We start from the raw sequence: 25394 nt of genomic DNA, 5'->3' as shown, positions 1-25394 counted from the left end.
AGGAGGCTTCACAAATGAGAAGAGCTTGACCACAAACCGCTTGTGAAGAGCAGGATACTTCAACTCCTTACTGGAGACAACTGGTAATAAAACCGTCCGCTGGCTGTCACCACTAAAAGGACACCTGGATTGGATACAAAGATGAGCCTCAGTTGACCCCGTTTCCTTTCAAAGTACAGATTTTTTTTCCTTAATTCTAACTGGAGTTACCCCTTAACGAGCAGGTTCCACCTCCGCAGGTCCTGTGGGTCTTCGGTCGGTGTGGCCCAGCAGTTCTGCAGCAGCAGCACCAGGTCCTTGTCATCACCTTTCAGGACAAATACCTCCACATACACAGGCTGGCCCAGCTGCGTCACCACTGGAGGAGTACGAGACGAGTAGAAGGACCGGTAGGAGGAATCTGCAGGGGAAATATTGTTAGAAAAAAAACAATATTCTCTGATTCGCTGGATTCATTTTCATGTCATTCACATCAACACCAAGTTTTGGTTTTAGTTGCATGGCTCTACCTTGTGGTTATGAAAATATTTTTGTGGATAGAGACAAGAAAAATATACAAAAACAGATAGAAACACATTACATCTCTGCATATATATATACATACACACACACACACATATATATATATACACACACACACACACAGGATGTAAATTTGAAAACTTTAAATGCTAGAAAGCAAAAACTATGAACTTGACCTTTGGCGAACCTGAGCTCAGCCCTCAGTATTCCCTCGCTCTTCAGTGCTGATGGGTACTCCGATGTTTCTCCCTCAATCTTGATGCCCAGTTGAGACATTCTGGCGAGCGTAAAGCTGCAACGCACAGTGAGTCTAACAAAAGAACATGTATAACTGAGTCAGGTGTCCATTACCTTCAAAACAACACAAGAACTGGACAATGTTCTCATGCTTACTGGAAAGGAGTGTCTCGAACTATAGAGCCTTTCTGCAGAAGTGGTTTTGCCTCAACCTTGACCCAATAGGTAACAATCCCATCTGCTATCTGAAAGAGATAATTTGCCAATCAGTTATACAAATGCCACCTCAACTATCTGGAGATTAAGGTCAGTAATTAATAGCTAGAGAATTTATTGACATTTACCACAGACTGGGTGCCACAGTCAGTGAATGGAAAGTTGAAAGTGACAGTGTCAGCGGATTTCGTTTTGGGTTTACAGTTCTGGCTTTGGCTGGAAGGGATCCATACTGTGTCCATGTTCAGAGGGGGCACTGTGGCATTCTGGGAAATGGTGATGTTGAATCCATCCTTGTCGCAGAGAAATTGTCTTGATACTGGTTGATTATCGTTTTTGATTTCCTCTGTAGGAAACACTCAGAGACTTAATAATACACAGACTTCTGATGACCATATCAAACATAATGTCATGAAATTCTTAATTAATATATTTAGAATCAGTACCTTTAATTTCCTTTTTGCAAATGAGAGGTATCAGTTTGGCAATCTCAACTCTGCCCTTGTCTGTCATTGCCATGATGGCAACAGTCAAACTGATATATTTCTAATAAATGAAATAGTATTGAAAGATTAGATTATGAACACTGGTGCTTTGCATCAAAGACAAAAAGAAAGAGGCTCAAGAGAATGTGTTTGGCTTACTTGTCTTCTCACAAAGCAGCCATGGAAAGCACCTGTTAACACGACAAAGGTTTCAGTTTCTCCAATGAAGTAGTGGCACTGTTGTGCAATGGCCATGGCTTGGTAATATCTGCCTCGTTCATCTGTGTGTGAAATTGGATATGAACAAGAACAGCAAAACCAACTAACCACACGACTGTGCCATCATCATTGAAAGTAAGAGGTTTGCTGATGTCATTATAATGTTGGTAATGACTCAGCTTTATCTGACTTACCTTGAACATAAATGGTGAATGGAAGATCGGCAAACCGCGCCTTTGATATGTAAACAGACATGAACCCTTCATGACAGATCAATGTATTATTATTCATGTCTTGATAAACTGTAGCTTGAAATAGTTTTGGAGGAGCATGTACGTCACATTTCAATAAGAACAGTGATAATGAAATGAATGTCACCATGAAGAAATCACTGCAGGTCTTCATCTTTGGTTACTGAAGGTCTCGGTGAACGAGAGGTGGAGCAGCTGTTTCTCATTATGCTTAATTGGCATGACATGACTCCCAAAGTGGCCTTTCTCTTTAAAATGATACAATTTGGATTTGTCCTCTCTTTTCATTGAGTAATGAGAGGGTTTCGTTTTTCATCCAAAATTAATATATAGCTTTTTGGAATGAAATCCTCCATTTCTTCCCAACAGTGTTGCAGTGTGGCAGGCCTACAGAATACATTTAAAATACATTATTCTTGAAAAATTGATTTGAAAGAACTTTGTTGGTCAATAGTATCACAAATATTTTTTTACTGAGCAAAATATCCATGTAAAAACCGTCCAAATATCACAGCAATGTCATGTTAATGATTTGAATTGCATTTTTACATCATTCACTATTAAAAATAAACACTAGGGGGCAAACTGGAAAGCAGACTCTGTCGGTTCAGTAGAATGGGACTGCTGGTTTTCTACTGTCCTATAGTCTAAAAGTAATTCAGCAATACAATATGATGTTTTGGAAAAAATACACCTCTAATGTAAATGTAATTCATCAAATTACTGTAGAAAACAATTAGTGGGGATTTGTTGATTCCAGGGATTCCAGGTCATTGTCAGTAACATATCAGAGACCGACCTTCATGAATTTAAGTGTCAGACATTTTCTTAATGGCCATCAGTACCACAACTTTGATCCTCAGTGAAAAATATATAATTAGAAAACTGTGGTATATCCTAAGGTTTAGATAGAAGCCATTGGGATTGTATAACACCGTAACACTATAACACACAGGATGCTAATCATTTTTTGGATAAGGATATATTTATTTGATGCCACGGCAAAAAAGAACTTTACAACATATTGCAAGCTGCTGTATCACATATTTCCTCATTTAACAGCCAAAAGTTGTGCAAGTTGTGAAATGCAGTGCAATTATATTACAATACAAAAATACAATAAATCACTCATTATCTAACTTAAAATCATTTCTCAATTGCAACATGAATGATCAGTAAGTAGCTCTGTAATTGGGTCCATATACAGAAAATATCATAACAGCCATCTGTGCTTTGTCCTCTACAGGTTGTTGAGTTGCTCTGTGCTGTTGTTGTAAATGGGGTTTTTGTATTCACTCTCTGTGAGGGAAAGAGCAGACAGATGAGACAGCAGTGTAAAAAAAGTAAAAGTAGGCTATTTGATTCTTAACACGCACACTGATGTAGTCACCACTCACTTAGCTTGGCTTTCTTCCTCCAAAAACTTGCTGCAACACAAAACAGAAAACACCTCAGTGATGAATGAAACAGATTTTCACAGTATTGACTCACTGTCACACCGCTTATGATATACAACCTCTGTGATGATTCTCCCCTTGAGATGACATGGCTTGCTGGTTCATCTCAGCCTGGTTAACTGTAAGATAAAAAAAAAAAAAAAGAATCAGTCAAACTCATCATAAAAGTTGAAATGATGTCTTTTGACGTTTATATTACCATAATAATGGCGACTGCTTGCTTGTCGTAATCTGCTGAGGAGTTCTGAAGAGGGGAAAGAAGATTGAGTTACTCTACTTTGTCCTGATTAAAGAGCTAATGATACAATGTGTAAGAGTTAAATAGATTTAACACCTCTGTGAAATCCCTGCTTTCTTCTCTGACTTTCCATCTGGTTACACTGATTTCTGTTTGGATCGGGCTCACTGGCACTTTGAGTGGGTTGATTTCTCTCTAGATCATACGGAGTTCCAGCTGGATCATAGTGATTTCTGGCTATGTTGTCCTGATGTATGTCCGGGACATAGCCATCGTTGTCTATTGAAGAAACAGAAATTAAAAAAAAAAAAATTGACACTGATCTTACTTTTCACAGCCTTGCGATTCATTAATTTTTGGGGGGAATACAATGACATTAGCTGTACATATGTAGTACTGTACATAGATGACATAGATGGGCAAGATGAAAGGTAAAGGATAAAACATTTGTGGAAAGACTGGAAGCTGTGTGAACGCACCATAAACAGGCTGATTGTTGACGGCTCCTAATGGAAGAGGGAAAACAACACATTGTGGATAGTGACGTTGGCTGCTAATTAAGTCACATAACACATTCTCACCAAACAAAATAGGTTTAAAGTTTTCTTATGGGATAAAGTAAGACTGGAGTGAATCCATTGGTTACAAAGCTCTCAATAAACGTTAGTTATGTTAAATTTGTTAAGTGTAAGTTTTGAGAATTTACATTTTACCAATCCTATATGCAAATCCATATGCCAAAGTTTTTTCAAACTTTTAACTGTGACTGTGATATCTTTGCATGTGTTCACACTTTTGTGCATTGCATGTAGAGTAGCTGTATGTGTGTGTGTGTGTTTGTGTGTGTGTGTGTGTGTGTGTGTGTGTGTGTGCGACTGAAATAGATTACCTCTCTGCTGTTCATTTCCTGGCTCTCTGCGTGTTTCCTCAGGTGGAGGACTGATACCTGCTGTATGGCAATACAGAAAGCAACTTAAAGGAAAATAAAGTCTAGCTTGTTTCCTTCAGTATATCTTTCCTATCATGCATTGCCCATTTCCATGACATGAATGGTAGAAAATACATCTAGACACACATCCAGAATCAAGCAGGAGGGAAGGCTGTGAGCTTGGTGGTACAGAGTGGCAGTGTGCAGTGGGTGAGGTGTCGCTTTTGCCTCTTTTACAGCCTATTTCCAGTTCTTTGAAGAAATTAGGATAAATAATTTGACAACTAAAACCAGTCTGTGCTAATGACCACATCCATGAGTCCAGTGCCGATCCACATTGCTTTATTTGGGGGCCGGTGTTGGCTGTACTGATTTAAATGCTACTTATCAGAGGATTCACGGCCACTTTCAGAAATAGTCTGAAAGTAACAAGGGTGCTACTTCTCTCTAAACTGACCATAATCCAACCTTGCCAATTAAATGGTTTGGAGTCTAAACCATTTAATTGGCAACGTTGGATTATGGTTTGACGAAGGCGTTTGTCAACAGGACATTAGATTCACTTTCAAAGTGCATGGGATCCTATGAGCGGCACGAAGTAATGAAAGTTTCATTTATATACTGTAACTTAAAAATCAGTCTAGATGGATCTGAAGATTACACTCGGTACCTCACCTGCATTGAAAGAACTGTTCACATAGTCTGGTGTACTTTCATTCCCTGAAATAGAACAAGATGGTGCTTTTACATGAGTAATCTGTCCATCCATCCATCCATCCATCCATCCATCCATCTATCCATCCATCCATCTGTCCACTGACTCAACCAACAAACCATACAGTCTTACTTCTAACCCACCAACTAATGGTTAGACTGAAGAGTGGAGGAAGATGAACTCACGTTGACGTCTCACCCACCAATAGCTGCAGGCGCTCAGGAGCAAGATGAGAGCGGCCACACCTGCAGCGTTGTAGAGCAGTAGCCTCTCCTCTGCGCTCAGGCCACCTAAATGGGAAGTTGTGGCTTTATGTAGATGCATGTTACAGGAAATGCAAGCTCATGAGCTCGGCCTTTGTTATAGAAGAAAACATGGTGGCCTTTAAGGCCACCATGCGACCGCTGAAAGGAAGAGACACCGCTTCTCTTCGCTTTCCGGTGAGAGGTTGTTGCTCTGCAGTGAATGAGCATCGCCTTGGAAAAGCGTACTTCTACTCACTGTATTCCAATATGAACCATACTTTCTCTCACCTGCTTGTTCAACAACTTCCACTTGGTGACACCCGTCGTCCTGCTCACAGCGATAACATCCCAGGTCAGACTGCTGGAGCTCATCGATGCGGATGGAGAAGACTCCTTGAGAGCACTGGTTGGGGAAGGCTTTCACCCGGCCGTACCTGGGGTCCAGGAATGTAATATTTCCCTTGGACGTGAGCTTGACCAGGTGGAAGTTAGGACTTTGCATCCACCGCACAGAGTCGCGGGCGGAGGGGGAGCTGTGGGAAGTGTTGGCAAAGCTGCACGGGAGGAGTACAGAGGAGCCGAGTGGAGCGACGAGTGTGGACGTCTCACACAAATCCTCACAGTATTGGCCGCCTAAACAGGGGGGTTGACATACAAGCAGATGTTTATGGTACAGGTCACATGCACTCATCTCATGCTAAAATAAGCAATGGTGCAAAGATATCAATAGTGGAGACATTTCTTCCCTTCGCAACAAGATAATGAACTTGCTTTGTTGTAATTTTTAGAAACACAAAGCCAAAGGAGACACCTTAAAGCAATATTCCACCGATCCGCTATGTCTGTCCGTCTCTGTTCATTTCAGTTCATTGTCCCCCACCAAAGGGGAGACTATGGATCGGTCTCCGTTCGTTCGTTCGTTCGTTCGTTCATTCGTTCGTTCGTTCTCTCTAACCACAAGACACTGTAGTTATTGTACAGTTGTTGGACTGTTGTACTGTTATTGCACTCATCACTGCACTACCACTGTGCCGTCAGTGTTGACTACTTATATCATATTACCACTTACCTACTGTGCAATACCATATATCACTTATCATTTAGCATTTATATTATTCATAACACTCACACTCCTGGTGTTGTATGTTATATTGTATATTGTATTACAAATTGTATTGTAGTGTACATTGTGTAATGTACGGATTGTATTTATTGCGTATTGTAGTTCTTATATTTTGTACTGTATTGAGTAAAAACAGGACAATTACAGTTACTACATTTGAAGATATAACTTGTAAGCCTAATTCTGAGGAGAGTAGGCAACAGAAATATATGGTCAATCTGTCCTTTCATTGTCCCATGCTTATACAATTTCACTCATATTTCAAGTACACTCAGCAATCACTGACTGACCCAAGGGTGGAACTATATCACTGGTGGGGGACAACATGTTTACTATTTGCTTGTTTTCAGTGAGAGCTGATGACACATCCGTCTCCGTCAGTTTCCATCCATTTTGACAGACAGAAAGTTCAACCCAGTTTAACTTTTTCTCGATGGACGGATTCGTGACCGTCCGTTTAGCTAATCAGTCATTCCTACATTTGTTTTGCTAAAAATAGCAGCGATCACAGAAACAACGGTCCAACCAAAATAAAGCTAACAATAATAATAATAATAATAATTGATTACATTTATATAGCGCTTTTCTAGGTACTCAAAGCGTTTCACATATCGGGGGGGAGGGACTCAACTCATCCATAAAATGGAGAATGCCTGGTATAACGTTGGGATGACTGTAGGTCAGTTTCTTATTTCATTTATACTGTATAGTCTAGTTCGTATTAGGGCCCGAGCACGACTTTGTGCGAAGCCCTATTGAAATTGAAGGAATTATTATTATTATTATTATTTTTCTTCACTCAAAAAAATCACACTTTTGAGGGCCTAAACATGCTCAAAAACTCACCAAACTTTGCACACGCGTCAGAAGTGGCGAAAAATTATATTTTTTTCTTGTAATACCGTTATAAGCAAAGCTGTGTTTCTGCCTCTCCCACCTTGTTGACATTCCAAAACAGCCCAACGGACAGAAATATATCCGTCAATAATTCTGTCCGTTTTCCGTCAGATCAGTGTGGCCGCAGTCTTAACATGGGGGCTATTCAGCACTTGGCCGCCATGAAAACCAGAATGTAAATTAATCACCAAGATTGGATGTAGCTGGATGAGTTTGTAGCATTTGGATTTTTACTTCCCATTCATTTGAATGAGGCCATGAAAATAACTGACATTTAACATGTTGGTGAACAGATTCAACAACAGATCCACTACTGTGATTTTCAATGGACTATTGGTCCAACGTTTTAGGACTTCGGCGATCAGCATTTTTATTGATAGAAGAGAACGTAGCGGAGGGATAACATTTAGGAGAGATAGTTCCTCTTTGGGAGACCGGTACTTTTATTTTTAAATACCATTTTTAGTTTAAACCAAGAATAGAAATGCAAAATGACGATGGACCCAAGACTGCTTAATTGTCTTAAAAGCAGGATCTGTTGTTGAATCTGTTCACGAACATGTTAAATATTAGGTTTCAGTCTATTTTCGTCAATCAAATGAATGCGATGTAAAAATCCGAACACTACAAACTCATCCAGCTGCATCAGATCTTGGTTTATAGTTTATATTCTGGTTTTCGTGGTCAAGTGCCGAAGAACCCCCATGTTAAAACTAAGTGGAATATTGCTTTAAGATGTCAGACAGTCAGAGTTGGGAATAAATGGATTACATGTAACAGGTTAACAGTGATATAATAAACAAAATTGATAAATCTAGCAACGATTAAAATGTTAACTGTGAATTAATCCATTACAGATACTTAAACAAAAGGCAGGCAGAGTACAGATGCTTTAAAATAGGTAGTTGCATGGTTACTAAAAAGTATGTTTTAAAGGCAGAAATTAATTACAAGTGTGAGATTTTAGTCCACAGACTACAGATTGCAGATATACTATTAACAACCTATCATGGTTTATCAAGGTTGTTAATAACACTGTTCGAGTGACAGGATCTGAAATAAACAGTTTGTCCAAGCAAAGGAATTCACAGATAACTAATAGTGATCGGATTACATTACTGAGTTGGATTAATGCAATGGATTTATGATGATTTTTAGTAATCAGTAATTTGTAACAGAATACATTTTGGAAGGAACCATCTCAACCTTGTAGACAGTAGGCCTAAACAATTCATTCAGCAAAAGAAGCAGAGTCTAATCGCATCTATTTTTTGAGCTTTTTCATATAAATGTGATCTATTCTCAAAGGACTTACCATCTGAAGACACATACATAAAGCACAGGGCTAAAAAGAAAATACAATATCTGTCAGCATTTACTGATGGCATCTTGTACAGTGTGAGCAGCATGGTGGGTAAAGCGTATGTGAACCGTTTTGAGCATCACCGGACGAAACCACAAGACCCTTCACAACTCATTTAGTTGCTTTCCGGAAATGCGCTGCACTCCCCCGTCTTCACACAGAACAGTAGCTGAATGTTTGAGATGATTGTTCCTTTAAGATACCACCAGACCACTTAAAAAGATCATGTTCCTTATCTTAGTTGTTCAAATGTTCCCCAAAGGAAATTCAACTCTTTTGCAAGGTGTCATGGCCTGTCGGCTAGCAGCAAGTAGAAGAAAGTTCCAGTGGGGTTGAAATGTCTGTCGCATCTATCGACCACAGCAGTTTCCTGTTGAAACCTGGTGGCCTTTGCAGAGCAAGGGGCTTTGTGAAGAGACGGCTAAAGTGAAAGGAAACATTTGATCAAGCAACCTCTGAAAATCCATTTCGAATTTGCGATACATCTGCTCTCTCTTTACCCCTAACTGTGCGACTTCTACTGAACTGTGGCCTAAAAAGAAGTCAGCACAGGACTGTATTGTTCCCATAGTCAGTGTAAGATGTACCTCTAACAGACACGTACACCTGTGTTACAAACAGACAGACACAAAGCAGTGCGGCTACATCAACTTTTTGCTCTCAACTACGGCAAACTTTTGTCACAGCTTAATATCAATTGTTGGTTTAAATCAAACACTGGAAGTCTGAAAACTACAGTCCAAAAAAGGCAGATAAATGGAGACTACAGCAACACTTTGCTGGTAATGGATTTTTTTTGAATGACTCCTCAAAGTAAATGAAGTGATTTAATTCACAAATGTGGCTGAATCTAAATTTTAATCAACAGCAATGTAAACGTGATGAAACAGTGACTCTGAGAGTCAAGGAGTGAGTGGGTGAGCGAGTGAGTGACTCAGTGACTCAGCAAATGAGTGAGTGACTCAGTGAGTGAGTGAGCCGGAAGCCAAACTCACGAGTGACTCATGTCTGTCCCTCTCTCATCTGTGCATAATGGCCAACTGAACCAAATTAAAGAGTAACTAAACCCCAAACCCAAATTTGTGGTGAAGCATGCACCACAAATTTACTACTGCACTGGCACAAAGACCAGCCAGTAGCAGATGGCCAGTGCAGTACCCTACTTTTCACCATTAGGTGTCAGGCTTCACCACAATTGAACAAATCTTTTCACTGAGTGAAAAGCTGAATCACATAAAAGAGCTAGTAGGCTACACACAGGTTAGCCAACGCTAGATGGAGTTGAGATTGGATATGTGAGCACATGTAGCCTATTTCCTGTTGCTAGGGGCTACTCCAATGATGCATACCCCCAGCACCTAAAAAGCACTAGTGCACTTGTTAATTTTGTCATTTTCTTGGCCTTCTGTGTAAATCATTTGTATGTTTATTTGTTGCATATTTCTATTTTCGCCTCTAATTGTTTAACTTTTAATTGTCACACTATATGCAATGACTTTTGGCTGATAAACAAAAAAAAAACAAAAAAAAAACAGTCACAATTGCCGCTTTTCCACTGCATAGTACCGGCTCAACTCGCCTCGCCTCGCCTCGACTCTACTCGCTTTTGGTAGTACCACTTTGGTTTTCCACTGCAGATAGTACCCCCTCAATGTGCCCCACCCCCCAAACTGGTCGTCCTCTCTAGATCCTCTTCATTCTGTCGCCTGCTGCTCCCAGACTACTACTAGATTTCTTAGGGTTAGGGTTAGGTGAGATTGTTACGGAAGAGGATTTGAACACCTGTCACTTTAATCTCAGAATTCTGAGAATAAAGTCAGAATTCTGAGTTTAAACTCAAACTCAGATTAAAGTCAGAATTCTGACTTTAATCTCAGAATTCTGACTTTATTCTCAGAATTCTGACTTTAAACTCAGAACTCAAATAAATTTTTCACGTGGCCCTAATCCTCTTCCGTAGATTGTCAACTGCCCCACAAGAAGAAAAAGTATTTCCAGTGTCCAAAATATCTTTCGAATGAAGGTCCAGTACATGTACAAATACATTTTTTTGGCCATTTTTTATATTTTGGAACCTATCTACAAAATGTATTCTACATTATGGTTGAAACGTATTTTTGCAGTATGGTAAATACGGCGTCGTCAAGCTTACCAAAGATAGATAGCTAGATAAGACCGGAATTTGATGGATTGCCTTCAAAATAAAAGCACCACTATTACAAGCAACCATTGCATCTTTGGCTCGTCAATAGGGGCTTTATTTTGAAAGCTGCGACCGGATGTTGCATTTCTCATTCTGGCTGGCTTGACACTGGTGATTAAAGTTGGGGGGGGGATCAGGGATCAGCGCGGGACAACGCGCACAGTGAACCCGCGGAGAACCTGCGGCGAGTGAGGATGGTTAGAGGTGACAGCAGGACAGTTTGCATTGCGTTACAAACAAGCTAGAGGCTATTTACTCCCATGGACACACAGCGGGTGAACTGTTAACTGCTGCTTGTCAGACGTGTAGCTGTGGCCCCATACGGCCGCTATGCGCTGACAGCAGACTGAGACGGCGGACTGTCCGGAGAGGAGAGCAGGATGGCTGGGGGCCACTGGAAAGGACTCTTCCTCTCCTTGTTCGACTACAAAACAGAGAAATACATTGTCGCCAACAACAAGAAAGTTGGCATTTTGTATAGACTTGTGCAATTATCTATCATCGGTTATATTATTGGGTAAGTGTCGTGACTTCAACGTTCATCTCATATGTTGTTCTAAAGGACTGAAGTTTATCCCGAGAAAAATCCCTATAATATTCTAACAGGGACTTGTATGTTGGTGCGTTTATGGTGACATAATCGTTGCCTAGTAGCCTACTTCATGGTATTTTGTTGTATCAATGTACTATGCCTATAATATTCCTGTAGGGTAGCTGGCTATTAGGCTACAGTTTATAGTTTTATTCCTTATAAAATTTATTGTAGGGTTACTGTGATTTTTGTGGTGCACGCTGAGAAAGGAGAGACATTTCTCTCCTTTCTCAGCGTGCACGACTGACAGTCGACCACAAACCACCATACTATAGTGATACCATAGAAGATTACAGTAAAAAAAAAAAAAAAAAATTCACTATTGAGTAGAACAGACACACACTATAAATCCCTATTCATAGTATTCCTATGATGTCACTTGCATTTCCTACCAATATGGTGACAGCTCATTGGCTGTGTTTGTCATTTGATTATAATCACCATTTTAATTTGTTACAATCACCTGTTATTTTCCTACCAAGATGGCCTTGTGGTGATGTAACAGAATACTATGAAGAGGAATATTATTGGTGTTTTTTTGTTAAGGAGATTAACACAGGTAATAACAGGTGGTTTCACTCTGAACACAAAACACAATAGAGTGTATTAAAACCACCTTATTTTTTGGGTGGTCAGGTACAAGACATTTGTATTTTGCATGTTGCTTCTTCACACAGGTGGGTATTCTTGACCAAGAAAGGCTACCAGGAGACAGACGAGGCCATCCAGAGCTCCGTTATAACCAAACTGAAGGGAGTCTCGGTCACTAACACCTCTGAGTCTGGCTTGCTGGTCTGGGGTCCGGAGGACTACGTCATCCCACCACAGGTGAAGACCTACACTCCAGTTTCAACCTACCTTTTAGTACACTTTCACACTATTAGGACAGGAAGGTATCTTTTCCATGTACTGACACCAGTGGCAGGTGGATTCATAGCCAAACTAGTTTAAAATAAGGAAGACTTAGTGAAATACTTGTGGACTACCTACCAAACTGGCAAGTAGAAAAAAAATGTCATAAGCATTTACTCGGTTCCTTCAAGCTGTGAATGAAATAGGACTGAACTGAACTGCAGCATTAATATACATCAGTGCAGACTAACAAGGCAGTAAAATGTGAAGAAGAACCCAATATAAAGTTCAATTATTTTACAGTGTTTTCTCTGTGTACAGGGTGAAGCTGTTCTTTTCATTGTAACCAATTTCATAGAGACGCCAAACCAGAAGCTGGGCTACTGTGCTGAGGTAATAATGTTTTCTTATGTAGACGTGACTGAGTTGCAAACCACAGACTATATCAGAGATTGCTGTGGTGACATTTCTATGAGAAAACTTGTGAGAAACAAAGTGAGAGTGCAGCTGTGTACGTGAGCACAGTGACAGCTCTTCTTGCACAGCAGCTCGGAGTGAACCTTCAGTGTCTCTTCTCCATCTTTCCCAGCTCACCACTCCAGTCTGAGATGAACTGTGTTTACTTTAAAGTTTCATTGTTTACTCTCTATTGTTTGAAGTCTCATCATCTGGAAACTAGGCTCACAGCGTTTCACATACAGTATAGACCGTGTAACAATGACAGTGGTTGAGCCTATCCTGGCCGTGCCTTGAAGGAAATACACATAAGGAATTACACAGAAACCTAACAGCTCGGCCTAGACTACCTTGAAGGCATGCTGAGCAGGATTTTCCCCCTTTGAAATAGCAGAAACTACCCAAAAAATTACCCTAGTCAATCATGACTTATAGCAGAGGCAGACAGCCTGCCTGCTGCCTGGATTTTCTTATTTACTTTTACTTTTTTTACTTTACTTTTACTTTTATTTTACTTTTTCTTATTTATTACCAAGAGGAGAGAGCACATTAGTCCAGTTTTAGTTTAGTTTTAGTTTTATGTCTATTTTCATGCATGTAATTTCTTTGTTGTAAAGCACTTTGAGCTGCATTTCTCATATGAAAGGTGCTATACAAATAAAGTTTATTATTATTATTATTATTATTATTATTATTTCTGAAAGCTCGGGACGTTTCTGGACGTCGACCTTTTGGCAGTGGCTGTGTCGGCTTGCAGCCGAAACCACTGCTGAATCGTTTATCTAAAAGACACGCTTGTTGAGCTAGGGAGGAGGAGGGGGCCAACTTTGAAAGTTGTGTTTACAAGCCACAACTGGCACAATCCAACTCAGTATGCCTTTAACTTGTATCAGTGAACTCAAATGTGGGCCCAGTTTGTCAGAAAGGCATGGGCCAGGTCCATAAACAAGAGACCCAAAGCACGACTACACCATGTAGGCACTTTGCGCCCCTCATTGTCCCCAGAAGTAGCCTGTCACCACTGAAGCTTCTTGTGTTCCCATCGCCCACAAAGATAAAACTCAAACAAATGGCTCATACGGTGGCACTGCCATCACAGACAGCATTTCCAAACAGCACTTACTCATAACAACAGACTTCAGGCTTTCAACAAAGGTTGAACACCTCGCTCGTCTGTCTGTGTGTGTGTGTGTGTTTGTGTGTGTGTATTTATGTGTGTGTGTGTGAGAGAGAGAGAGAGAGGGAGAGAGAGAGAGAGAATTTTCCTCAGCGACATCCATAGCTACATATTTCCAGAGGGCTCCTGGTATGTAAACTCCACTTCTGCTGGTCTGCTGCCTGACAGCTTGCTTTAACAGCCAACAAGCCTGAACAAGTGCTACTCAGCCATAAAATACTGCTCTTGTGTACATTTAGGTTCTTCCCACTGCAGCCTGTCTGTCATGTATCATCTTCCAGACAACGAGAGTTTCTTAACAATTCTGACAGGGACACGGGCACGGACACAGGCCCCTAAAAAATACCACTGCATTTTTAATATTTGTAATTATTAAATGTACTACCTGTAGCATTTTAACATTAATGAATTATTGCCACATTATTTTTTAAACATTTAGTATAAGTACTGTAAACAAATAAGGCCATCGCCAAGAAGATTGGCAGCCTCTACTGGCCTCTACACTAAATCTGCTGGATTGCTTTTATTTTATTTACAGCACAAAACACCTTAACATCCTCATTGTGACATCAGAGTGGCTGTCATAGCCATAGCCATAACCACCCACACACCCGCACACACACACACACACACACACACACACACACACACACACACAAACACAGCTATTGGTACGTATAGTACCAGTACATGTACCAGTATGTGTCAGTACCAGTACGTATATAGACACACACACACACACACACACACGGAGCTAGAATTGTCATAGCGACCATCTAGTACACCCTAGCAACCACCTAGAAACACCATAGCAACTACCTATTACACCCTAGCAACCACTTAGTACACCCTAGCAACCACCTAGAAATACCCTTGCAACCATCTAGTACACCCTAGCAACCACCTAGAACACCCTAGCAACAGCGTAGAAACACTCTAGCAACCACCAAGAACACCCTAGCAACCAACTTGAAACACCCTAGCAACCACCTAGAAACACCCTAGCAACCAACTTGAAACACCCTAGCAACCACCTAGAAGCACCCTAGCAACCACATAGTAACACACTAGCAACCGCCTAGTACACCCTAGTAACCACCTAGAAATACTGTAGCAACTCTACAGCAAGCCCACGCATTTTCTCCAGGAAATGTATTCTAGTTTCATATGCCTTGCCTTGGCTAAGGCCTAGATATTTTTGTTTTCATAAAGAACAGACTAATAACAATATAATCAGCACAACAGGTCTAATCTTGCGGTTCCTGATGCAAACCCAGTTGAGTGCCACTATATCAAAGATTTTTCATTCAGCATTTTTTTTTTGTTATCGCAACCTGTGAAACCTGTGAATTCTTGATAAGGGTTTGTTTACAAGCCTTAACGCAGACCTAATGAACAAGGTCAATTGTGGTTAAAATGGCAGATGTCAGTGTTTGTTGAACCACAGCCATCTTGTGTGGTGTTTGTTCCCAGAGCCCCAAAGTGCTGAACAGCCACTGCAGAGGCAACGAGGACTGTGAACAGGGAGAGATGGTGGTGTCTGGGCACGGTAGGAGAGAAACCTCACCGATTTGATTTGAGTAATCAAATCATTTTGATTGTCACGTTTCGATGTCAGCGTTGTCACATTGAGTTGCTTGTTTTGGTGCCATTCTGAAAGGTGATCTGGGCCTAAATTTATTCTGTTGTTTTGTGAAGGAGTTATGAGTGGCCGATGTTTGAGAAAGGATCAAAACTCCACTGGTACCTGTGAAATATATGGCTGGTGTCCCATTGAAAGAAGCTCTAAACCACAGTAAGAATGAATAGAAGTGAAGCTTTTGATTGTTCTCTTATCATGCTTTATCCACTTATTTTGATCTCATATTTATCTTCTTGCTATATCTGTTTTGATTTCTTCATAAATGAAATGAAAAAATAAATGGAAAAAGAGGATGCATGCACGCAAGTAGACACACACAAACTCACATACACAGAATGGCAATATTCATATCGCTGTTGTCATGTGAAAACCTCATAATTCTAAAATTTTCTGACCTCTTGGTCTTCAAAACCCAGAGATTAAGAATCTCTTTTTCAAGGGAGACCTGGCCCAAGAAAGCAGCATCAATACAAACATTTAATATGTAGAAAACATACAACAAATAAACAAAGCAAAGAGAGTTCCTTATTGGGTGTGTGACAAGATTGTTTCAACAATAGAGACCACCTTGTTCATCTTTAAATCATTTTGCAGTGAGTTCTATGGAGAAGGAGCAGTGTACAGAATGGAGCTTTGTGGTAGTTCAGGCAGGACGCAGCAGTCATACATCAGGCGCTCTACATGTCCACCAATCACATACCACCATGACCTAACTCTGTTGACTAGGCGGTTCATATAAACAGATCTAGCACTTACTCATCCTGCATGCCCTCATGCTGCTGCATCCAGCCTCCTCCTGCATTCACACTCAGGAATTCAGACTGTGTTGGTTCAGTGTGTCTATTATATTGTCATTATAATTAAGTGACGTGCATTTCTCAGGCTCTGTCCCGTATGCAGGAGGGCTTCGCGTGCTCCAAGCCAAATCTGTGTCATGCTTGCATAGATTTGTTCTCTGAGCATCCTGGGAGCAAAGCCACCCACCAAATTTAACTGTATTACCATTTGTTGCAGTAAATGGTTTATCTCATGACGTGATTGTCCTGACTGAAAAGGTCTAAGGCTTAATTCAGTTCTGACCTTAGGGATAAATACCAAGACCAAATCCTCTCATGATAACAGTAATTTCCAACGCCTTTTTTTAGACATTGGGAAGACTTGTGACTATATCACATCACAGTAATCAAGCGCTGACATAAAAGTGGCGGCGAGAAATATCTTTTTAGCTACAAAAGACAAACATGACTTCTCAGAGGAGCCTATCCCAATTTCAGCTCTTCATTTCTTAGCAAGGAAGTGAATATGTGGCCATGACTTATAAACCTTGTTGTTTTACAGAGGGCCTCTGTTGACAAACACTGAGAACTTCACTATCTACATCAAGAATTTCATCCGATTTCCCAAATTTGCGTTTACAAAGTAAGTCATCTTCTCCTGTGTCACCATAATATCTCCATGTAACTGCTTGATTAAAACAAAAACGACTACCACTTAAACTGTGCTTTTCTAATCGCTCAGGTCCAACGTCCTTGACACAACTGATAACTCCTATTTGAAGAAATGTCGCTATGACGAGGACCTCTACCCCTACTGCCCCATATTCCGCCTGGGAGACATTACTAGCCGAGCCGGATACAACTTCCAGGACATGGCCTCACTCGTTAGTTTACACCCTGCTCAGGGCTTCATTTGTATTCTAAAATCAGCTGTATCTGATGCATATTAAGTAACTTTAAACCCTAAACAAATCATACTGTACTCACTGGCACAACATGTCAAGTGACTGACATGTACTGAGTTATAGATAGAACTCTATCCCAGTAGTTCATCGATTGATTCTGACCAAAATCTCCACAATTGCTTCACTGTAGAGCTGTCTTTTGGTGTGCTATAAAGAAAATATCATTTACATTTTTGCATATTGTTTTCCTATAGCTGGCTTTTCAAATGGTAAAATGTCTGGATGGACTGGATTGTCAGACTATACATTAGTGTGCTTATCAGTCACTAAGTGCAGTTATAGAGTTATACTTAAAGCTTGCAGTGTCCCTTGTCCTCGAGACAAGGACAATGAAATTTGTCTTGATATTTTTAATGTTTTGAGTGAATGTTTATAGCAGTTTGTCATGTATTTGCTTTGTTTTCCAGGGCAGCTCCATAGGTATTCTAATAGAGTGGAACTGTGACCTTGACAAAGGTTATTCAAACTGCCATCCACGATACCACTTCACCCGCCTGGACATCAGCAGCTCCAACAAATCCATCACATCTGGATTTAACTTCAGGTGACCTACACTTTAGGCAGTGCTACAGTATATTTGAGCATATAAATATTGGTTGTGTCATATATTGTAAACTTCTTCCACGATTATGTAACTAGTTAAAACATTTGATTTGAAACAGGAGAAAAAATCTCAAGTCTGTTTTGGCACAGTATGTTTCATAAGAGAGTTATTGAGTTATTGAATTGTTTTTCCTTCTGCTGCCTCCAGATCTGATACAGTGTCTTGCTGTTTTCTCCACAGACACGCTCGCTATTACAAAGATGCTGCTGGGGAGAGCCACCGAACTCTATTCAAAGTCTACGGTGTGCGATTTAACATCATGGTGCATGGAAAGGTATGGCAAATGTGTTTTTCAACCTGGATGCATGAAATATTCCCTGCAAAAGCCTTCTCTCCTGACAGAAATCTGTGAATGGAAAGGTTCAAATGAACAACATATTATATAACACATTATGAAACTGATAATTGCTTCTAGGGTTTGGGGATTATCCAAGACAGTGAGATGACAGGATTATGATAATTTTCACGTATTTTTTGTGAATCTTTTTAAACCAGATCACTTGTATTTCTGCCGTTGTTCTTAGGCTGGGAAGTTCAGCATCATCCCAACAGCCATAAATATTGGCTCAGGACTGGCTTTGATGGGTGCTGTAAGTAACATTAATTATATAATTCTTCCAGAAGATGTTAAAGGATAAAACCACCAATGATATAGGGCCCATGAGATTTGTCGTATCTTTCAAGTAGTGATAGTACACTGATTACATGACTGAACGAAACATTACTTAACAGGGAGCTTTCCTCTGCGACATGGTCCTGCTCTACCTGATGAAGAAGAGCACCTTTTATCGGGAGAGGAAATTTGAAACATCCAGGTATGATAACCAATCAATGCTTTTCCTTTGGGTTTACAGCACTTTCTCTTAACAGATAATTAGATAATATACAGTGGTTGAGGGTGATAAGAAATATGGGAGAGAGAGGGATGATAAGCTGATGCTAAACTGGACTGCAGTCTACAACATTGCACAGATATGGTGTGTGTCTGCAGCCCTCAATTTTAAATATAGGTAGAGTCAAAGGTTTTTCATGTTATCTTGTGGATATGGATAATAAAGAGCTTAAGACAACCCGTTTTAATGATGCAATAGCACCTCAAGCTTGAATGCATCACGCAACAGCTGCATGATGTGGCTCAAATGAAATGTTAAAACTAGCTGATAAAGAATATGCATCACATACATCTAGGATGAAGATAAAACTGTTTTTCTATTTTAGATACTGAAAATAAAAGGGAAAACCACTCAGTCTAAGTATTCATATGTTATTACTGTGGTGAAGGGAAATTCAATGAACAACTCTCTTCTGAATCTGGAAACAGATTTTTACCTTTGGTGTCATCAAGATGTAAATGCTGAGCTGCTCCACAGAGAATGAATTGGCAAAGGTGTAAAGGTAACGTAACTGTGAGAGCAGTTTTCTGTGGATAGGTGCATATTTTCTGAATGGATAACACTAGAGAATAAAGATAATTTGAGCAGTCGGTCCACAACGTCAGTCAGTCTCCCATTCATTGTCAATGGGGAAGCTCCAGATTTTACAGCTTCATTATGTTGTGGGTCTGGATCTACGTTGGCTGGTTTCTGCATTTGACTATAGGAATAACATTCATGAATTCTTCCATCTAATTGTATTCCCTTTAGTAGTGATTACTATGTGTTACTTAGATTTCTAAGAAGCGTTTTAATTAATCTAATGTTATTCTTGGCTAGTGTAACTCACAGCAACACCTTCAGTGATAAGCGATCATTGCTTGTTTTGCACTCAATGGCACTGGCCCAACATACTGTAATAATAAAGACACTCAATGTAGACTGCGGTTTCTTATATTTCTTCTATCTTATTTAATTTATAAAAAAAAAGAAAAGAAAAATGCTGTTGTTGCTTCTGGGAGTTTAGAAGAGCAATGTAATATTGTTAATGAATTATAGGTTGAATCACTATTGTTTGGTTTCAATCAGTGATCGAGAGTAGCAAAACGGACATTTATTTATAATTTATTTATATGAAAAAGTTGCAGATTATTACTTGAAGTTTCTCTGTGAATTGTGCAACAGCACTCTGTGTCCTTTCCACAGAAATAACAAAGCTACATGTCAGGACGGCAGTGAGGAAGACAAAAATGACGGCTCTGAGCAGCAGAATCTGTCACCGCAGCTTTAAATGCCTCGGCCGCGGCTCACCGGCCTCAGAGACTGCAGCGTGCCAAGCTTTCACCACCGGCCCGGTCAGCACGGCGGGCCTTTTCCTGGCTCAGATCTGAAGGCAAACTGTTGGGACTTGATGGGCAGTGGCACTGAGTTTCAGCAGTCACATCTGAGCGTCGGACAGTCCAGTCTCTATTAGCGAACGTCTTCTGCTGCCTTTCAGAGCCACAGAAGAAGAGTTTGTACCAGGACCTAATCTGTGATGCCATACTGATGTGTAGCTCTCTTAAAGATGAAATGGAAAAGGTGACAATGATAAAGTAACTGAGGATTTTACAGGGATAAGATAGCGTATATTGTAGCGTAGCTGACAGCGCTACACTATAATATAAAGCTGATTGGAACGACAGTTGAGACCAACAGAGTCTCACTCAGCAGCTCCAGCCTTCATGTCACATCACATTCCTCTGGTTTCTTCTTTGGAGGGCTAGGTGCTCATGTTTGCAAACACTGATTGACTTGTCATGGGCCACAGGAATAAAATGTGTTGCTATTTTTTATCACAGAGTGCAATAAGTCTCCAAAGGCCCAGAACACAACTAGCAATTGACATAAAAAAAAATTCTGACAATCACTTTTTTGAAATCATGTGTACTACTTGATTTGCAATGTTTGTTAATTTAATCTTTATTTCAATAAAGGTTAAAAAAAAAAAAAGAATTACTATGAACGGAGTATACCTCATAAATGAATCAAGCAACAAGTGCCAAGTTTGCTTAAGCACATTTGTTTTACAGAGTAGTAAGTCTGTCTGAGTGTTTTTGTCTGCTCAGTCTGTATTATGTATCCAATAAACAAACCTTTTATTTATGTATTGATGCCGAAGAAAGCAATCTGATTGTAACCTGAGTAAATGTGTGAATAAAGATTTTGATAAGAAGCATGAAGTGTATGAAGTAACACAAGAGGAGAGCCACACAGTGACATCACAGTCTACAACTCCCCCTTGTGTTTTACGGCTAATCGTAACAGTCAGTAGTAGCAACTCCTGCCTCATATCTGAACCTGCGTGCAAAAGATGTTGTTCCAGCACAGACAAGCCCTATCTGTGGCTGGTTGGAAATAATAGAAGAATTATTAGAAGAATCTCTAAGGTGGAACAAATACCATCAGCGTTTGAGTTCTCACCAAGATCAAATCCTGCATTACATAAATTATCTTCTGTGCAATCTTCTGTTTGAAATCATTTAGAATCCACTCTTGTTGTTCAGCACTATGACTTTCCTTGATCTTGACCCACCCACCTTCACTGACAGCACTCGCCCCACCATAGCTGTTTAAACTGAAGCATCAAATGCAGTTTCCCATCCCCGTCTCTAGATGTCACTAAAGGACAGCTGAGGTTTTATCCAGTTGTCCCTCCCAGTCTGGCTTCCAGGGTGCTTTTCTTTTCCCCAACCTGAGAGGAGAACGAGGGAAATTTCTACAACATAGAGCGCAATTTTAAGGTTGAGTGCTATTTCAGTGTTTTATGGCCAAGTTTGACACTTGATCTGCGCTGAATGTACAAAATATCGGGGACTCTTCTCATGTTAAAGCCATTATCCCTTATTAAATCTCTACCAATTATAAAGGAGATGAAGATAAAGAGAAGCAGACAAGTTAGAGAAGGAGTTTTAAGCTTTGAGATAATAGCGATGTGGATTGAACAAAATAAAAAGTACATTCATTGTATGTTAACTAAGGCAATAGTTCTGATTGGTTAAATATTACCCTTTGATTAATGGGATATATCGGACGGGGTTACAGAAATATTACATTTCCATATTTGTGTGACTGTGTATCCTTTGCACGTTTTAATGTAGGAGTTGTTTAATTTACTTGAATTTGTTTTTGCACCCTTGATTTACTTTTGACACTTCTCACCCTGACCCATAGAGCCACTACATCAAATTCAGGGAAACTTCTACAGCATAGATGACACAGTGTTAGGGCTGATATAAATGTCATTTCATTGTTTTATGTCCAAGCTTTCCTCTTTATTGGCTAAGCCTTCGTACATACACTTCCTTTTTCAAGTTTTCATTTGACTGAGGGTGAGGCAGCTGGGGTATGATGCAATTTGTTATGCTTGATCTATGTTGACTTTGACAATAGTTCTGATTGGATACAAATATCAGCCTTTGAGTAACAGGTTATATGTTGCCAGGGAATAACTTTATCAATCTTAAACTAGGTTAAAGAAATACTCTGTTTCCATAGTCCTATGCACTTTGTAATGTACAATTATAGTGTAACTTCTGTGAATTTATTTTTGCGTCTTTTATTTACTCACATGGAGTTGATTTGTTAACATGGTTAACAGTTTATAGGCTCATTTATTGGGTTAGGCATATGTTTTATTCAAGTTGGCTACATGTAAAAGATGATTTATTAATTCATATGTCTTGCACTGTTGCTTCTGTCTCTTTCTGTTGTCCTTTCACTATGAGTCAGTGTGTGTGAACCTCAGTGACTTATCAATATACTGCATCTCTGTTTGTATGTCACCAAGACAGATTCCTGCACACCTGTTGCACTTGGAGATCAAAGTGATTCTGATGATTTGATGTTAGTTATACACAGACACTATATTGTCAAAGAATGTGTTTCTTCACCTCAAGAAGACAGCTTTTGGTGATTTCTTCTGCTACTTCAGGTGCCTTTTGTCCTGTGTAACGTGCCTTCCATTAAAGGCATTAAATGTTTCCACTTCATTTTCAAGTTGCCTAAAATGAAACTGAAAATGACTATTATTTGTTTTAGCACACCAGCACACTGAGCAACGCCCATGTTCATCAATACCTTCTTAGGAATAATATCAACATAGGCCATTGTAAGTCAGTAGTAGCTGTATGAATATAATGCAGGGTGGTGCTGAGAAATAGGTTGTAGAATGTGATTTCATCAAACTTAACCCAGATAAATAATAAAGTATTGTGTAATGTGTTGTTCTGCTGTGGAAAGGATGCTGTCTCACCGGTTAGACCAGGACGAACTGGCCTCTAATGCTTTGACGGTAACAGACCTAAAGTATGATAAAATACTTCCTGACTGGCAGGAATCCATGATAAATTCTCTGATATAATTAGATTCATAAGTTAGTAGAGTGAAACCCCTCATTAGGTCACCTATAGCAGATAATGTCAGAAACTCAAAGGTCATAAATGCATCATAAAAAGCCTGCAGAACCAAAATCTAATTGTGAACTTAAGCTGATCTTCCTACAAAGTGGAATACAATAGTTTGTTCTTCTGGAAAAGTACAAGGCAGATTAACTCTTGGTCTGCTTGATTTTCCACTTTGCTTCGAGACAATAGAGCTGAAAGGAATGTGCAGCATTTACTGTAAGATGATACACAAGGAAATGCAGGACTCAGTTGTAGTCTGGTATGTGGTGTGGCAGTATAAAAGTCAGTGAGCCGTACTACCCGCACACCAACTGACAACATGAAGGTCCTGCTGCCCACGCTGCTGCTGTTGCTGCTGTGTAGCACTCAAGGTGAGGACACTAACATTACATTGATATTTACATTCTGCAGTTTGGGATACCAGAAAACATATAAAGATCACAGTGGGATATGAATATGAATACTTTTTTAAGAATCTTTTTTTTAATTTTGTTATATAACATTTAATTGTGGAAGGAAATTGTTTCTTATACAAGAAGAGTAAATACACTACCAGTTTGGACACACCTGCTTGAATGTACAATGTTTTTTCATTATCTTGAAGCCATTTTTATCTAAGATAAAAAAAATAAAGATCATAAAGATTTTTTTTTTTTACACTTTTTTGGTCACTGCATAATTCTGCTTGTGTTTTTTCATTGTTTTTATGTCTTTACTATTATTCTAGAATGTGGAAAATAGTAAAAATAAAGAAAATGTTGTGTCCAAACTTTTGACTATGTATATCTCATGTAAATTATGAAATTGAAAAGCTATCCTAAACTAAGCTTCAACTCCTCTACCATCTACCCAGTTTCCATCAAGCTGGTAGTTGTGTTGCCTTCCCTGCTCACTCCCAGACAACCGTTGGGGTCGTAACACCGACTAAACATCGATGTTGCCTTTATGTCTGAATAGTTTTTATACTGAAGTAGTGACAAAGTGACAAAGACAGTGACTAGGAGCCTGTTTTGATGGACGCTGTCTTCTGTTCAGTGCACACGCTCAAATGCTTAACCTGTGACGGCGACGACTCCTGCAAGGTAGAGACGGAGTGTCCACCAGAGTCCAGATACTGCAGGATCGTTACGACCAGTACGTACTAAACTCTCTGCTCCAATCACTTGGTTTTGCTTAACCACAACGTAGGCTATGTATATACTGTATGTGTGTGTGTGTATGTGTGTGTGTGTGTGTAGCCTTTTTTCCCTTTGTTTTCCCTACTTTTGAAATGTCATATAAAAAATAATAAAAAATATCAAGCTTTTATTTTCACCTTATCAGATTGTTACAGTAACAGAGGGACGGTTCAATCATTGCAAAACCTTTCTTTTTTTTTTCCACAGTTGACAGCGTTTCTCGAACCTGCGAGGAGGAGTGCACCCCAGAGGTTGATGTCATCTGCTGCGAAGAAGACCTGTGTTAATACTGAGACTCAGCGTTCACTTCCGCTTTCTGTTCTAATCAACACACATGAAAAAATAATGGATCAAAGTCTGTATGACATCTGAATATTATGGAAGCGTGATTCCCTGGGTGGGTGATGGCTGCAATGACACTTTAATGTGAATGTCCTGTCTGTGATTCTTCTTGCTTTCATCTGCACAATGTCAATGAAATCAACACTTTTGAAATGAACCTCAGCTGTTTTGCCTTTCATTTCATGGCCTTCTGCAATTACACAAGACACCGGTAGTCACATATGAAGAGGGTTTTACACAAATGACTTGATGTGGATTTTATTTATGAATTAGTGCTAGAAGCAGGGCAAACACACACACACACACACACACACACACACAACACACACACACACACACACACACACACACACACACACACACACACACACACACACACACACACGCACACACT

General features: G+C 39.8%; 3 protein-coding genes across 4 annotated transcripts; 2 read left to right on the top strand and 1 right to left on the bottom strand.

Annotated features, from left to right (window-relative positions):
- Positions 1–2908: 2908 nt before the first annotated feature.
- Positions 2909–9208, bottom strand: LOC139641733 (uncharacterized). 2 transcript variants are annotated; one of them, XM_071516294.1, is made up of 11 exons: positions 8849–9208; positions 5802–6146; positions 5454–5558; positions 5229–5273; positions 4515–4574; positions 4105–4131; positions 3722–3904; positions 3587–3631; positions 3447–3506; positions 3328–3357; positions 2909–3229 (listed from the first exon to the last, which is right to left on the bottom strand). In XM_071516294.1, the coding sequence occupies exons 1-11, from the start codon at positions 8940–8942 to the stop codon at positions 3171–3173; spliced, it is 1053 nt and encodes a 350-aa protein (XP_071372395.1). In that variant the 5' UTR covers positions 8943–9208; the 3' UTR covers positions 2909–3170. The 2 variants fall into 2 exon arrangements, with proteins under 2 accessions (XP_071372395.1, XP_071372396.1); XM_071516295.1 differs by having other exon boundaries at positions 4515–4571.
- Positions 9209–11333: 2125 nt separating this feature from the next.
- Positions 11334–21212, top strand: LOC139641731 (P2X purinoceptor 5-like). The gene is made up of 12 exons (XM_071516292.1): positions 11334–11616; positions 12369–12519; positions 12865–12936; positions 15650–15725; positions 15875–15971; positions 17157–17237; positions 17337–17478; positions 17967–18103; positions 18344–18437; positions 18688–18753; positions 18896–18978; positions 20242–21212. Exons 1-12 carry the CDS (start codon positions 11480–11482, stop codon positions 20324–20326), a joined length of 1221 nt encoding a protein of 406 aa, XP_071372393.1. The 5' UTR covers positions 11334–11479; the 3' UTR covers positions 20327–21212.
- A 2503-nt stretch (positions 21213–23715) lies between these two features.
- LOC139641732 (lymphocyte antigen 6D) lies at positions 23716–25157 on the top strand. Its single transcript, XM_071516293.1, has 3 exons — positions 23716–23851; positions 24516–24614; positions 24866–25157. Exons 1-3 carry the CDS (start codon positions 23800–23802, stop codon positions 24943–24945), a joined length of 231 nt encoding a protein of 76 aa, XP_071372394.1. The 5' UTR covers positions 23716–23799; the 3' UTR covers positions 24946–25157.
- The last annotated feature ends 237 nt before the right edge of the window (positions 25158–25394 follow it).

This window comes from Centroberyx affinis, unplaced genomic scaffold, assembly GCF_046629955.1.
Source record: "Centroberyx affinis isolate AG114_WGS23_722 - 3 ecotype Tasmania unplaced genomic scaffold, CSIRO-AGI_Caff_v1 ptg000397l_1, whole genome shotgun sequence".
Lineage (NCBI taxonomy): Eukaryota > Metazoa > Chordata > Actinopteri > Beryciformes > Berycidae > Centroberyx > Centroberyx affinis.
The sequence above is the reverse complement of the archived record's forward strand: the minus strand, read 5'-3'. Positions and strand labels throughout refer to the sequence as shown.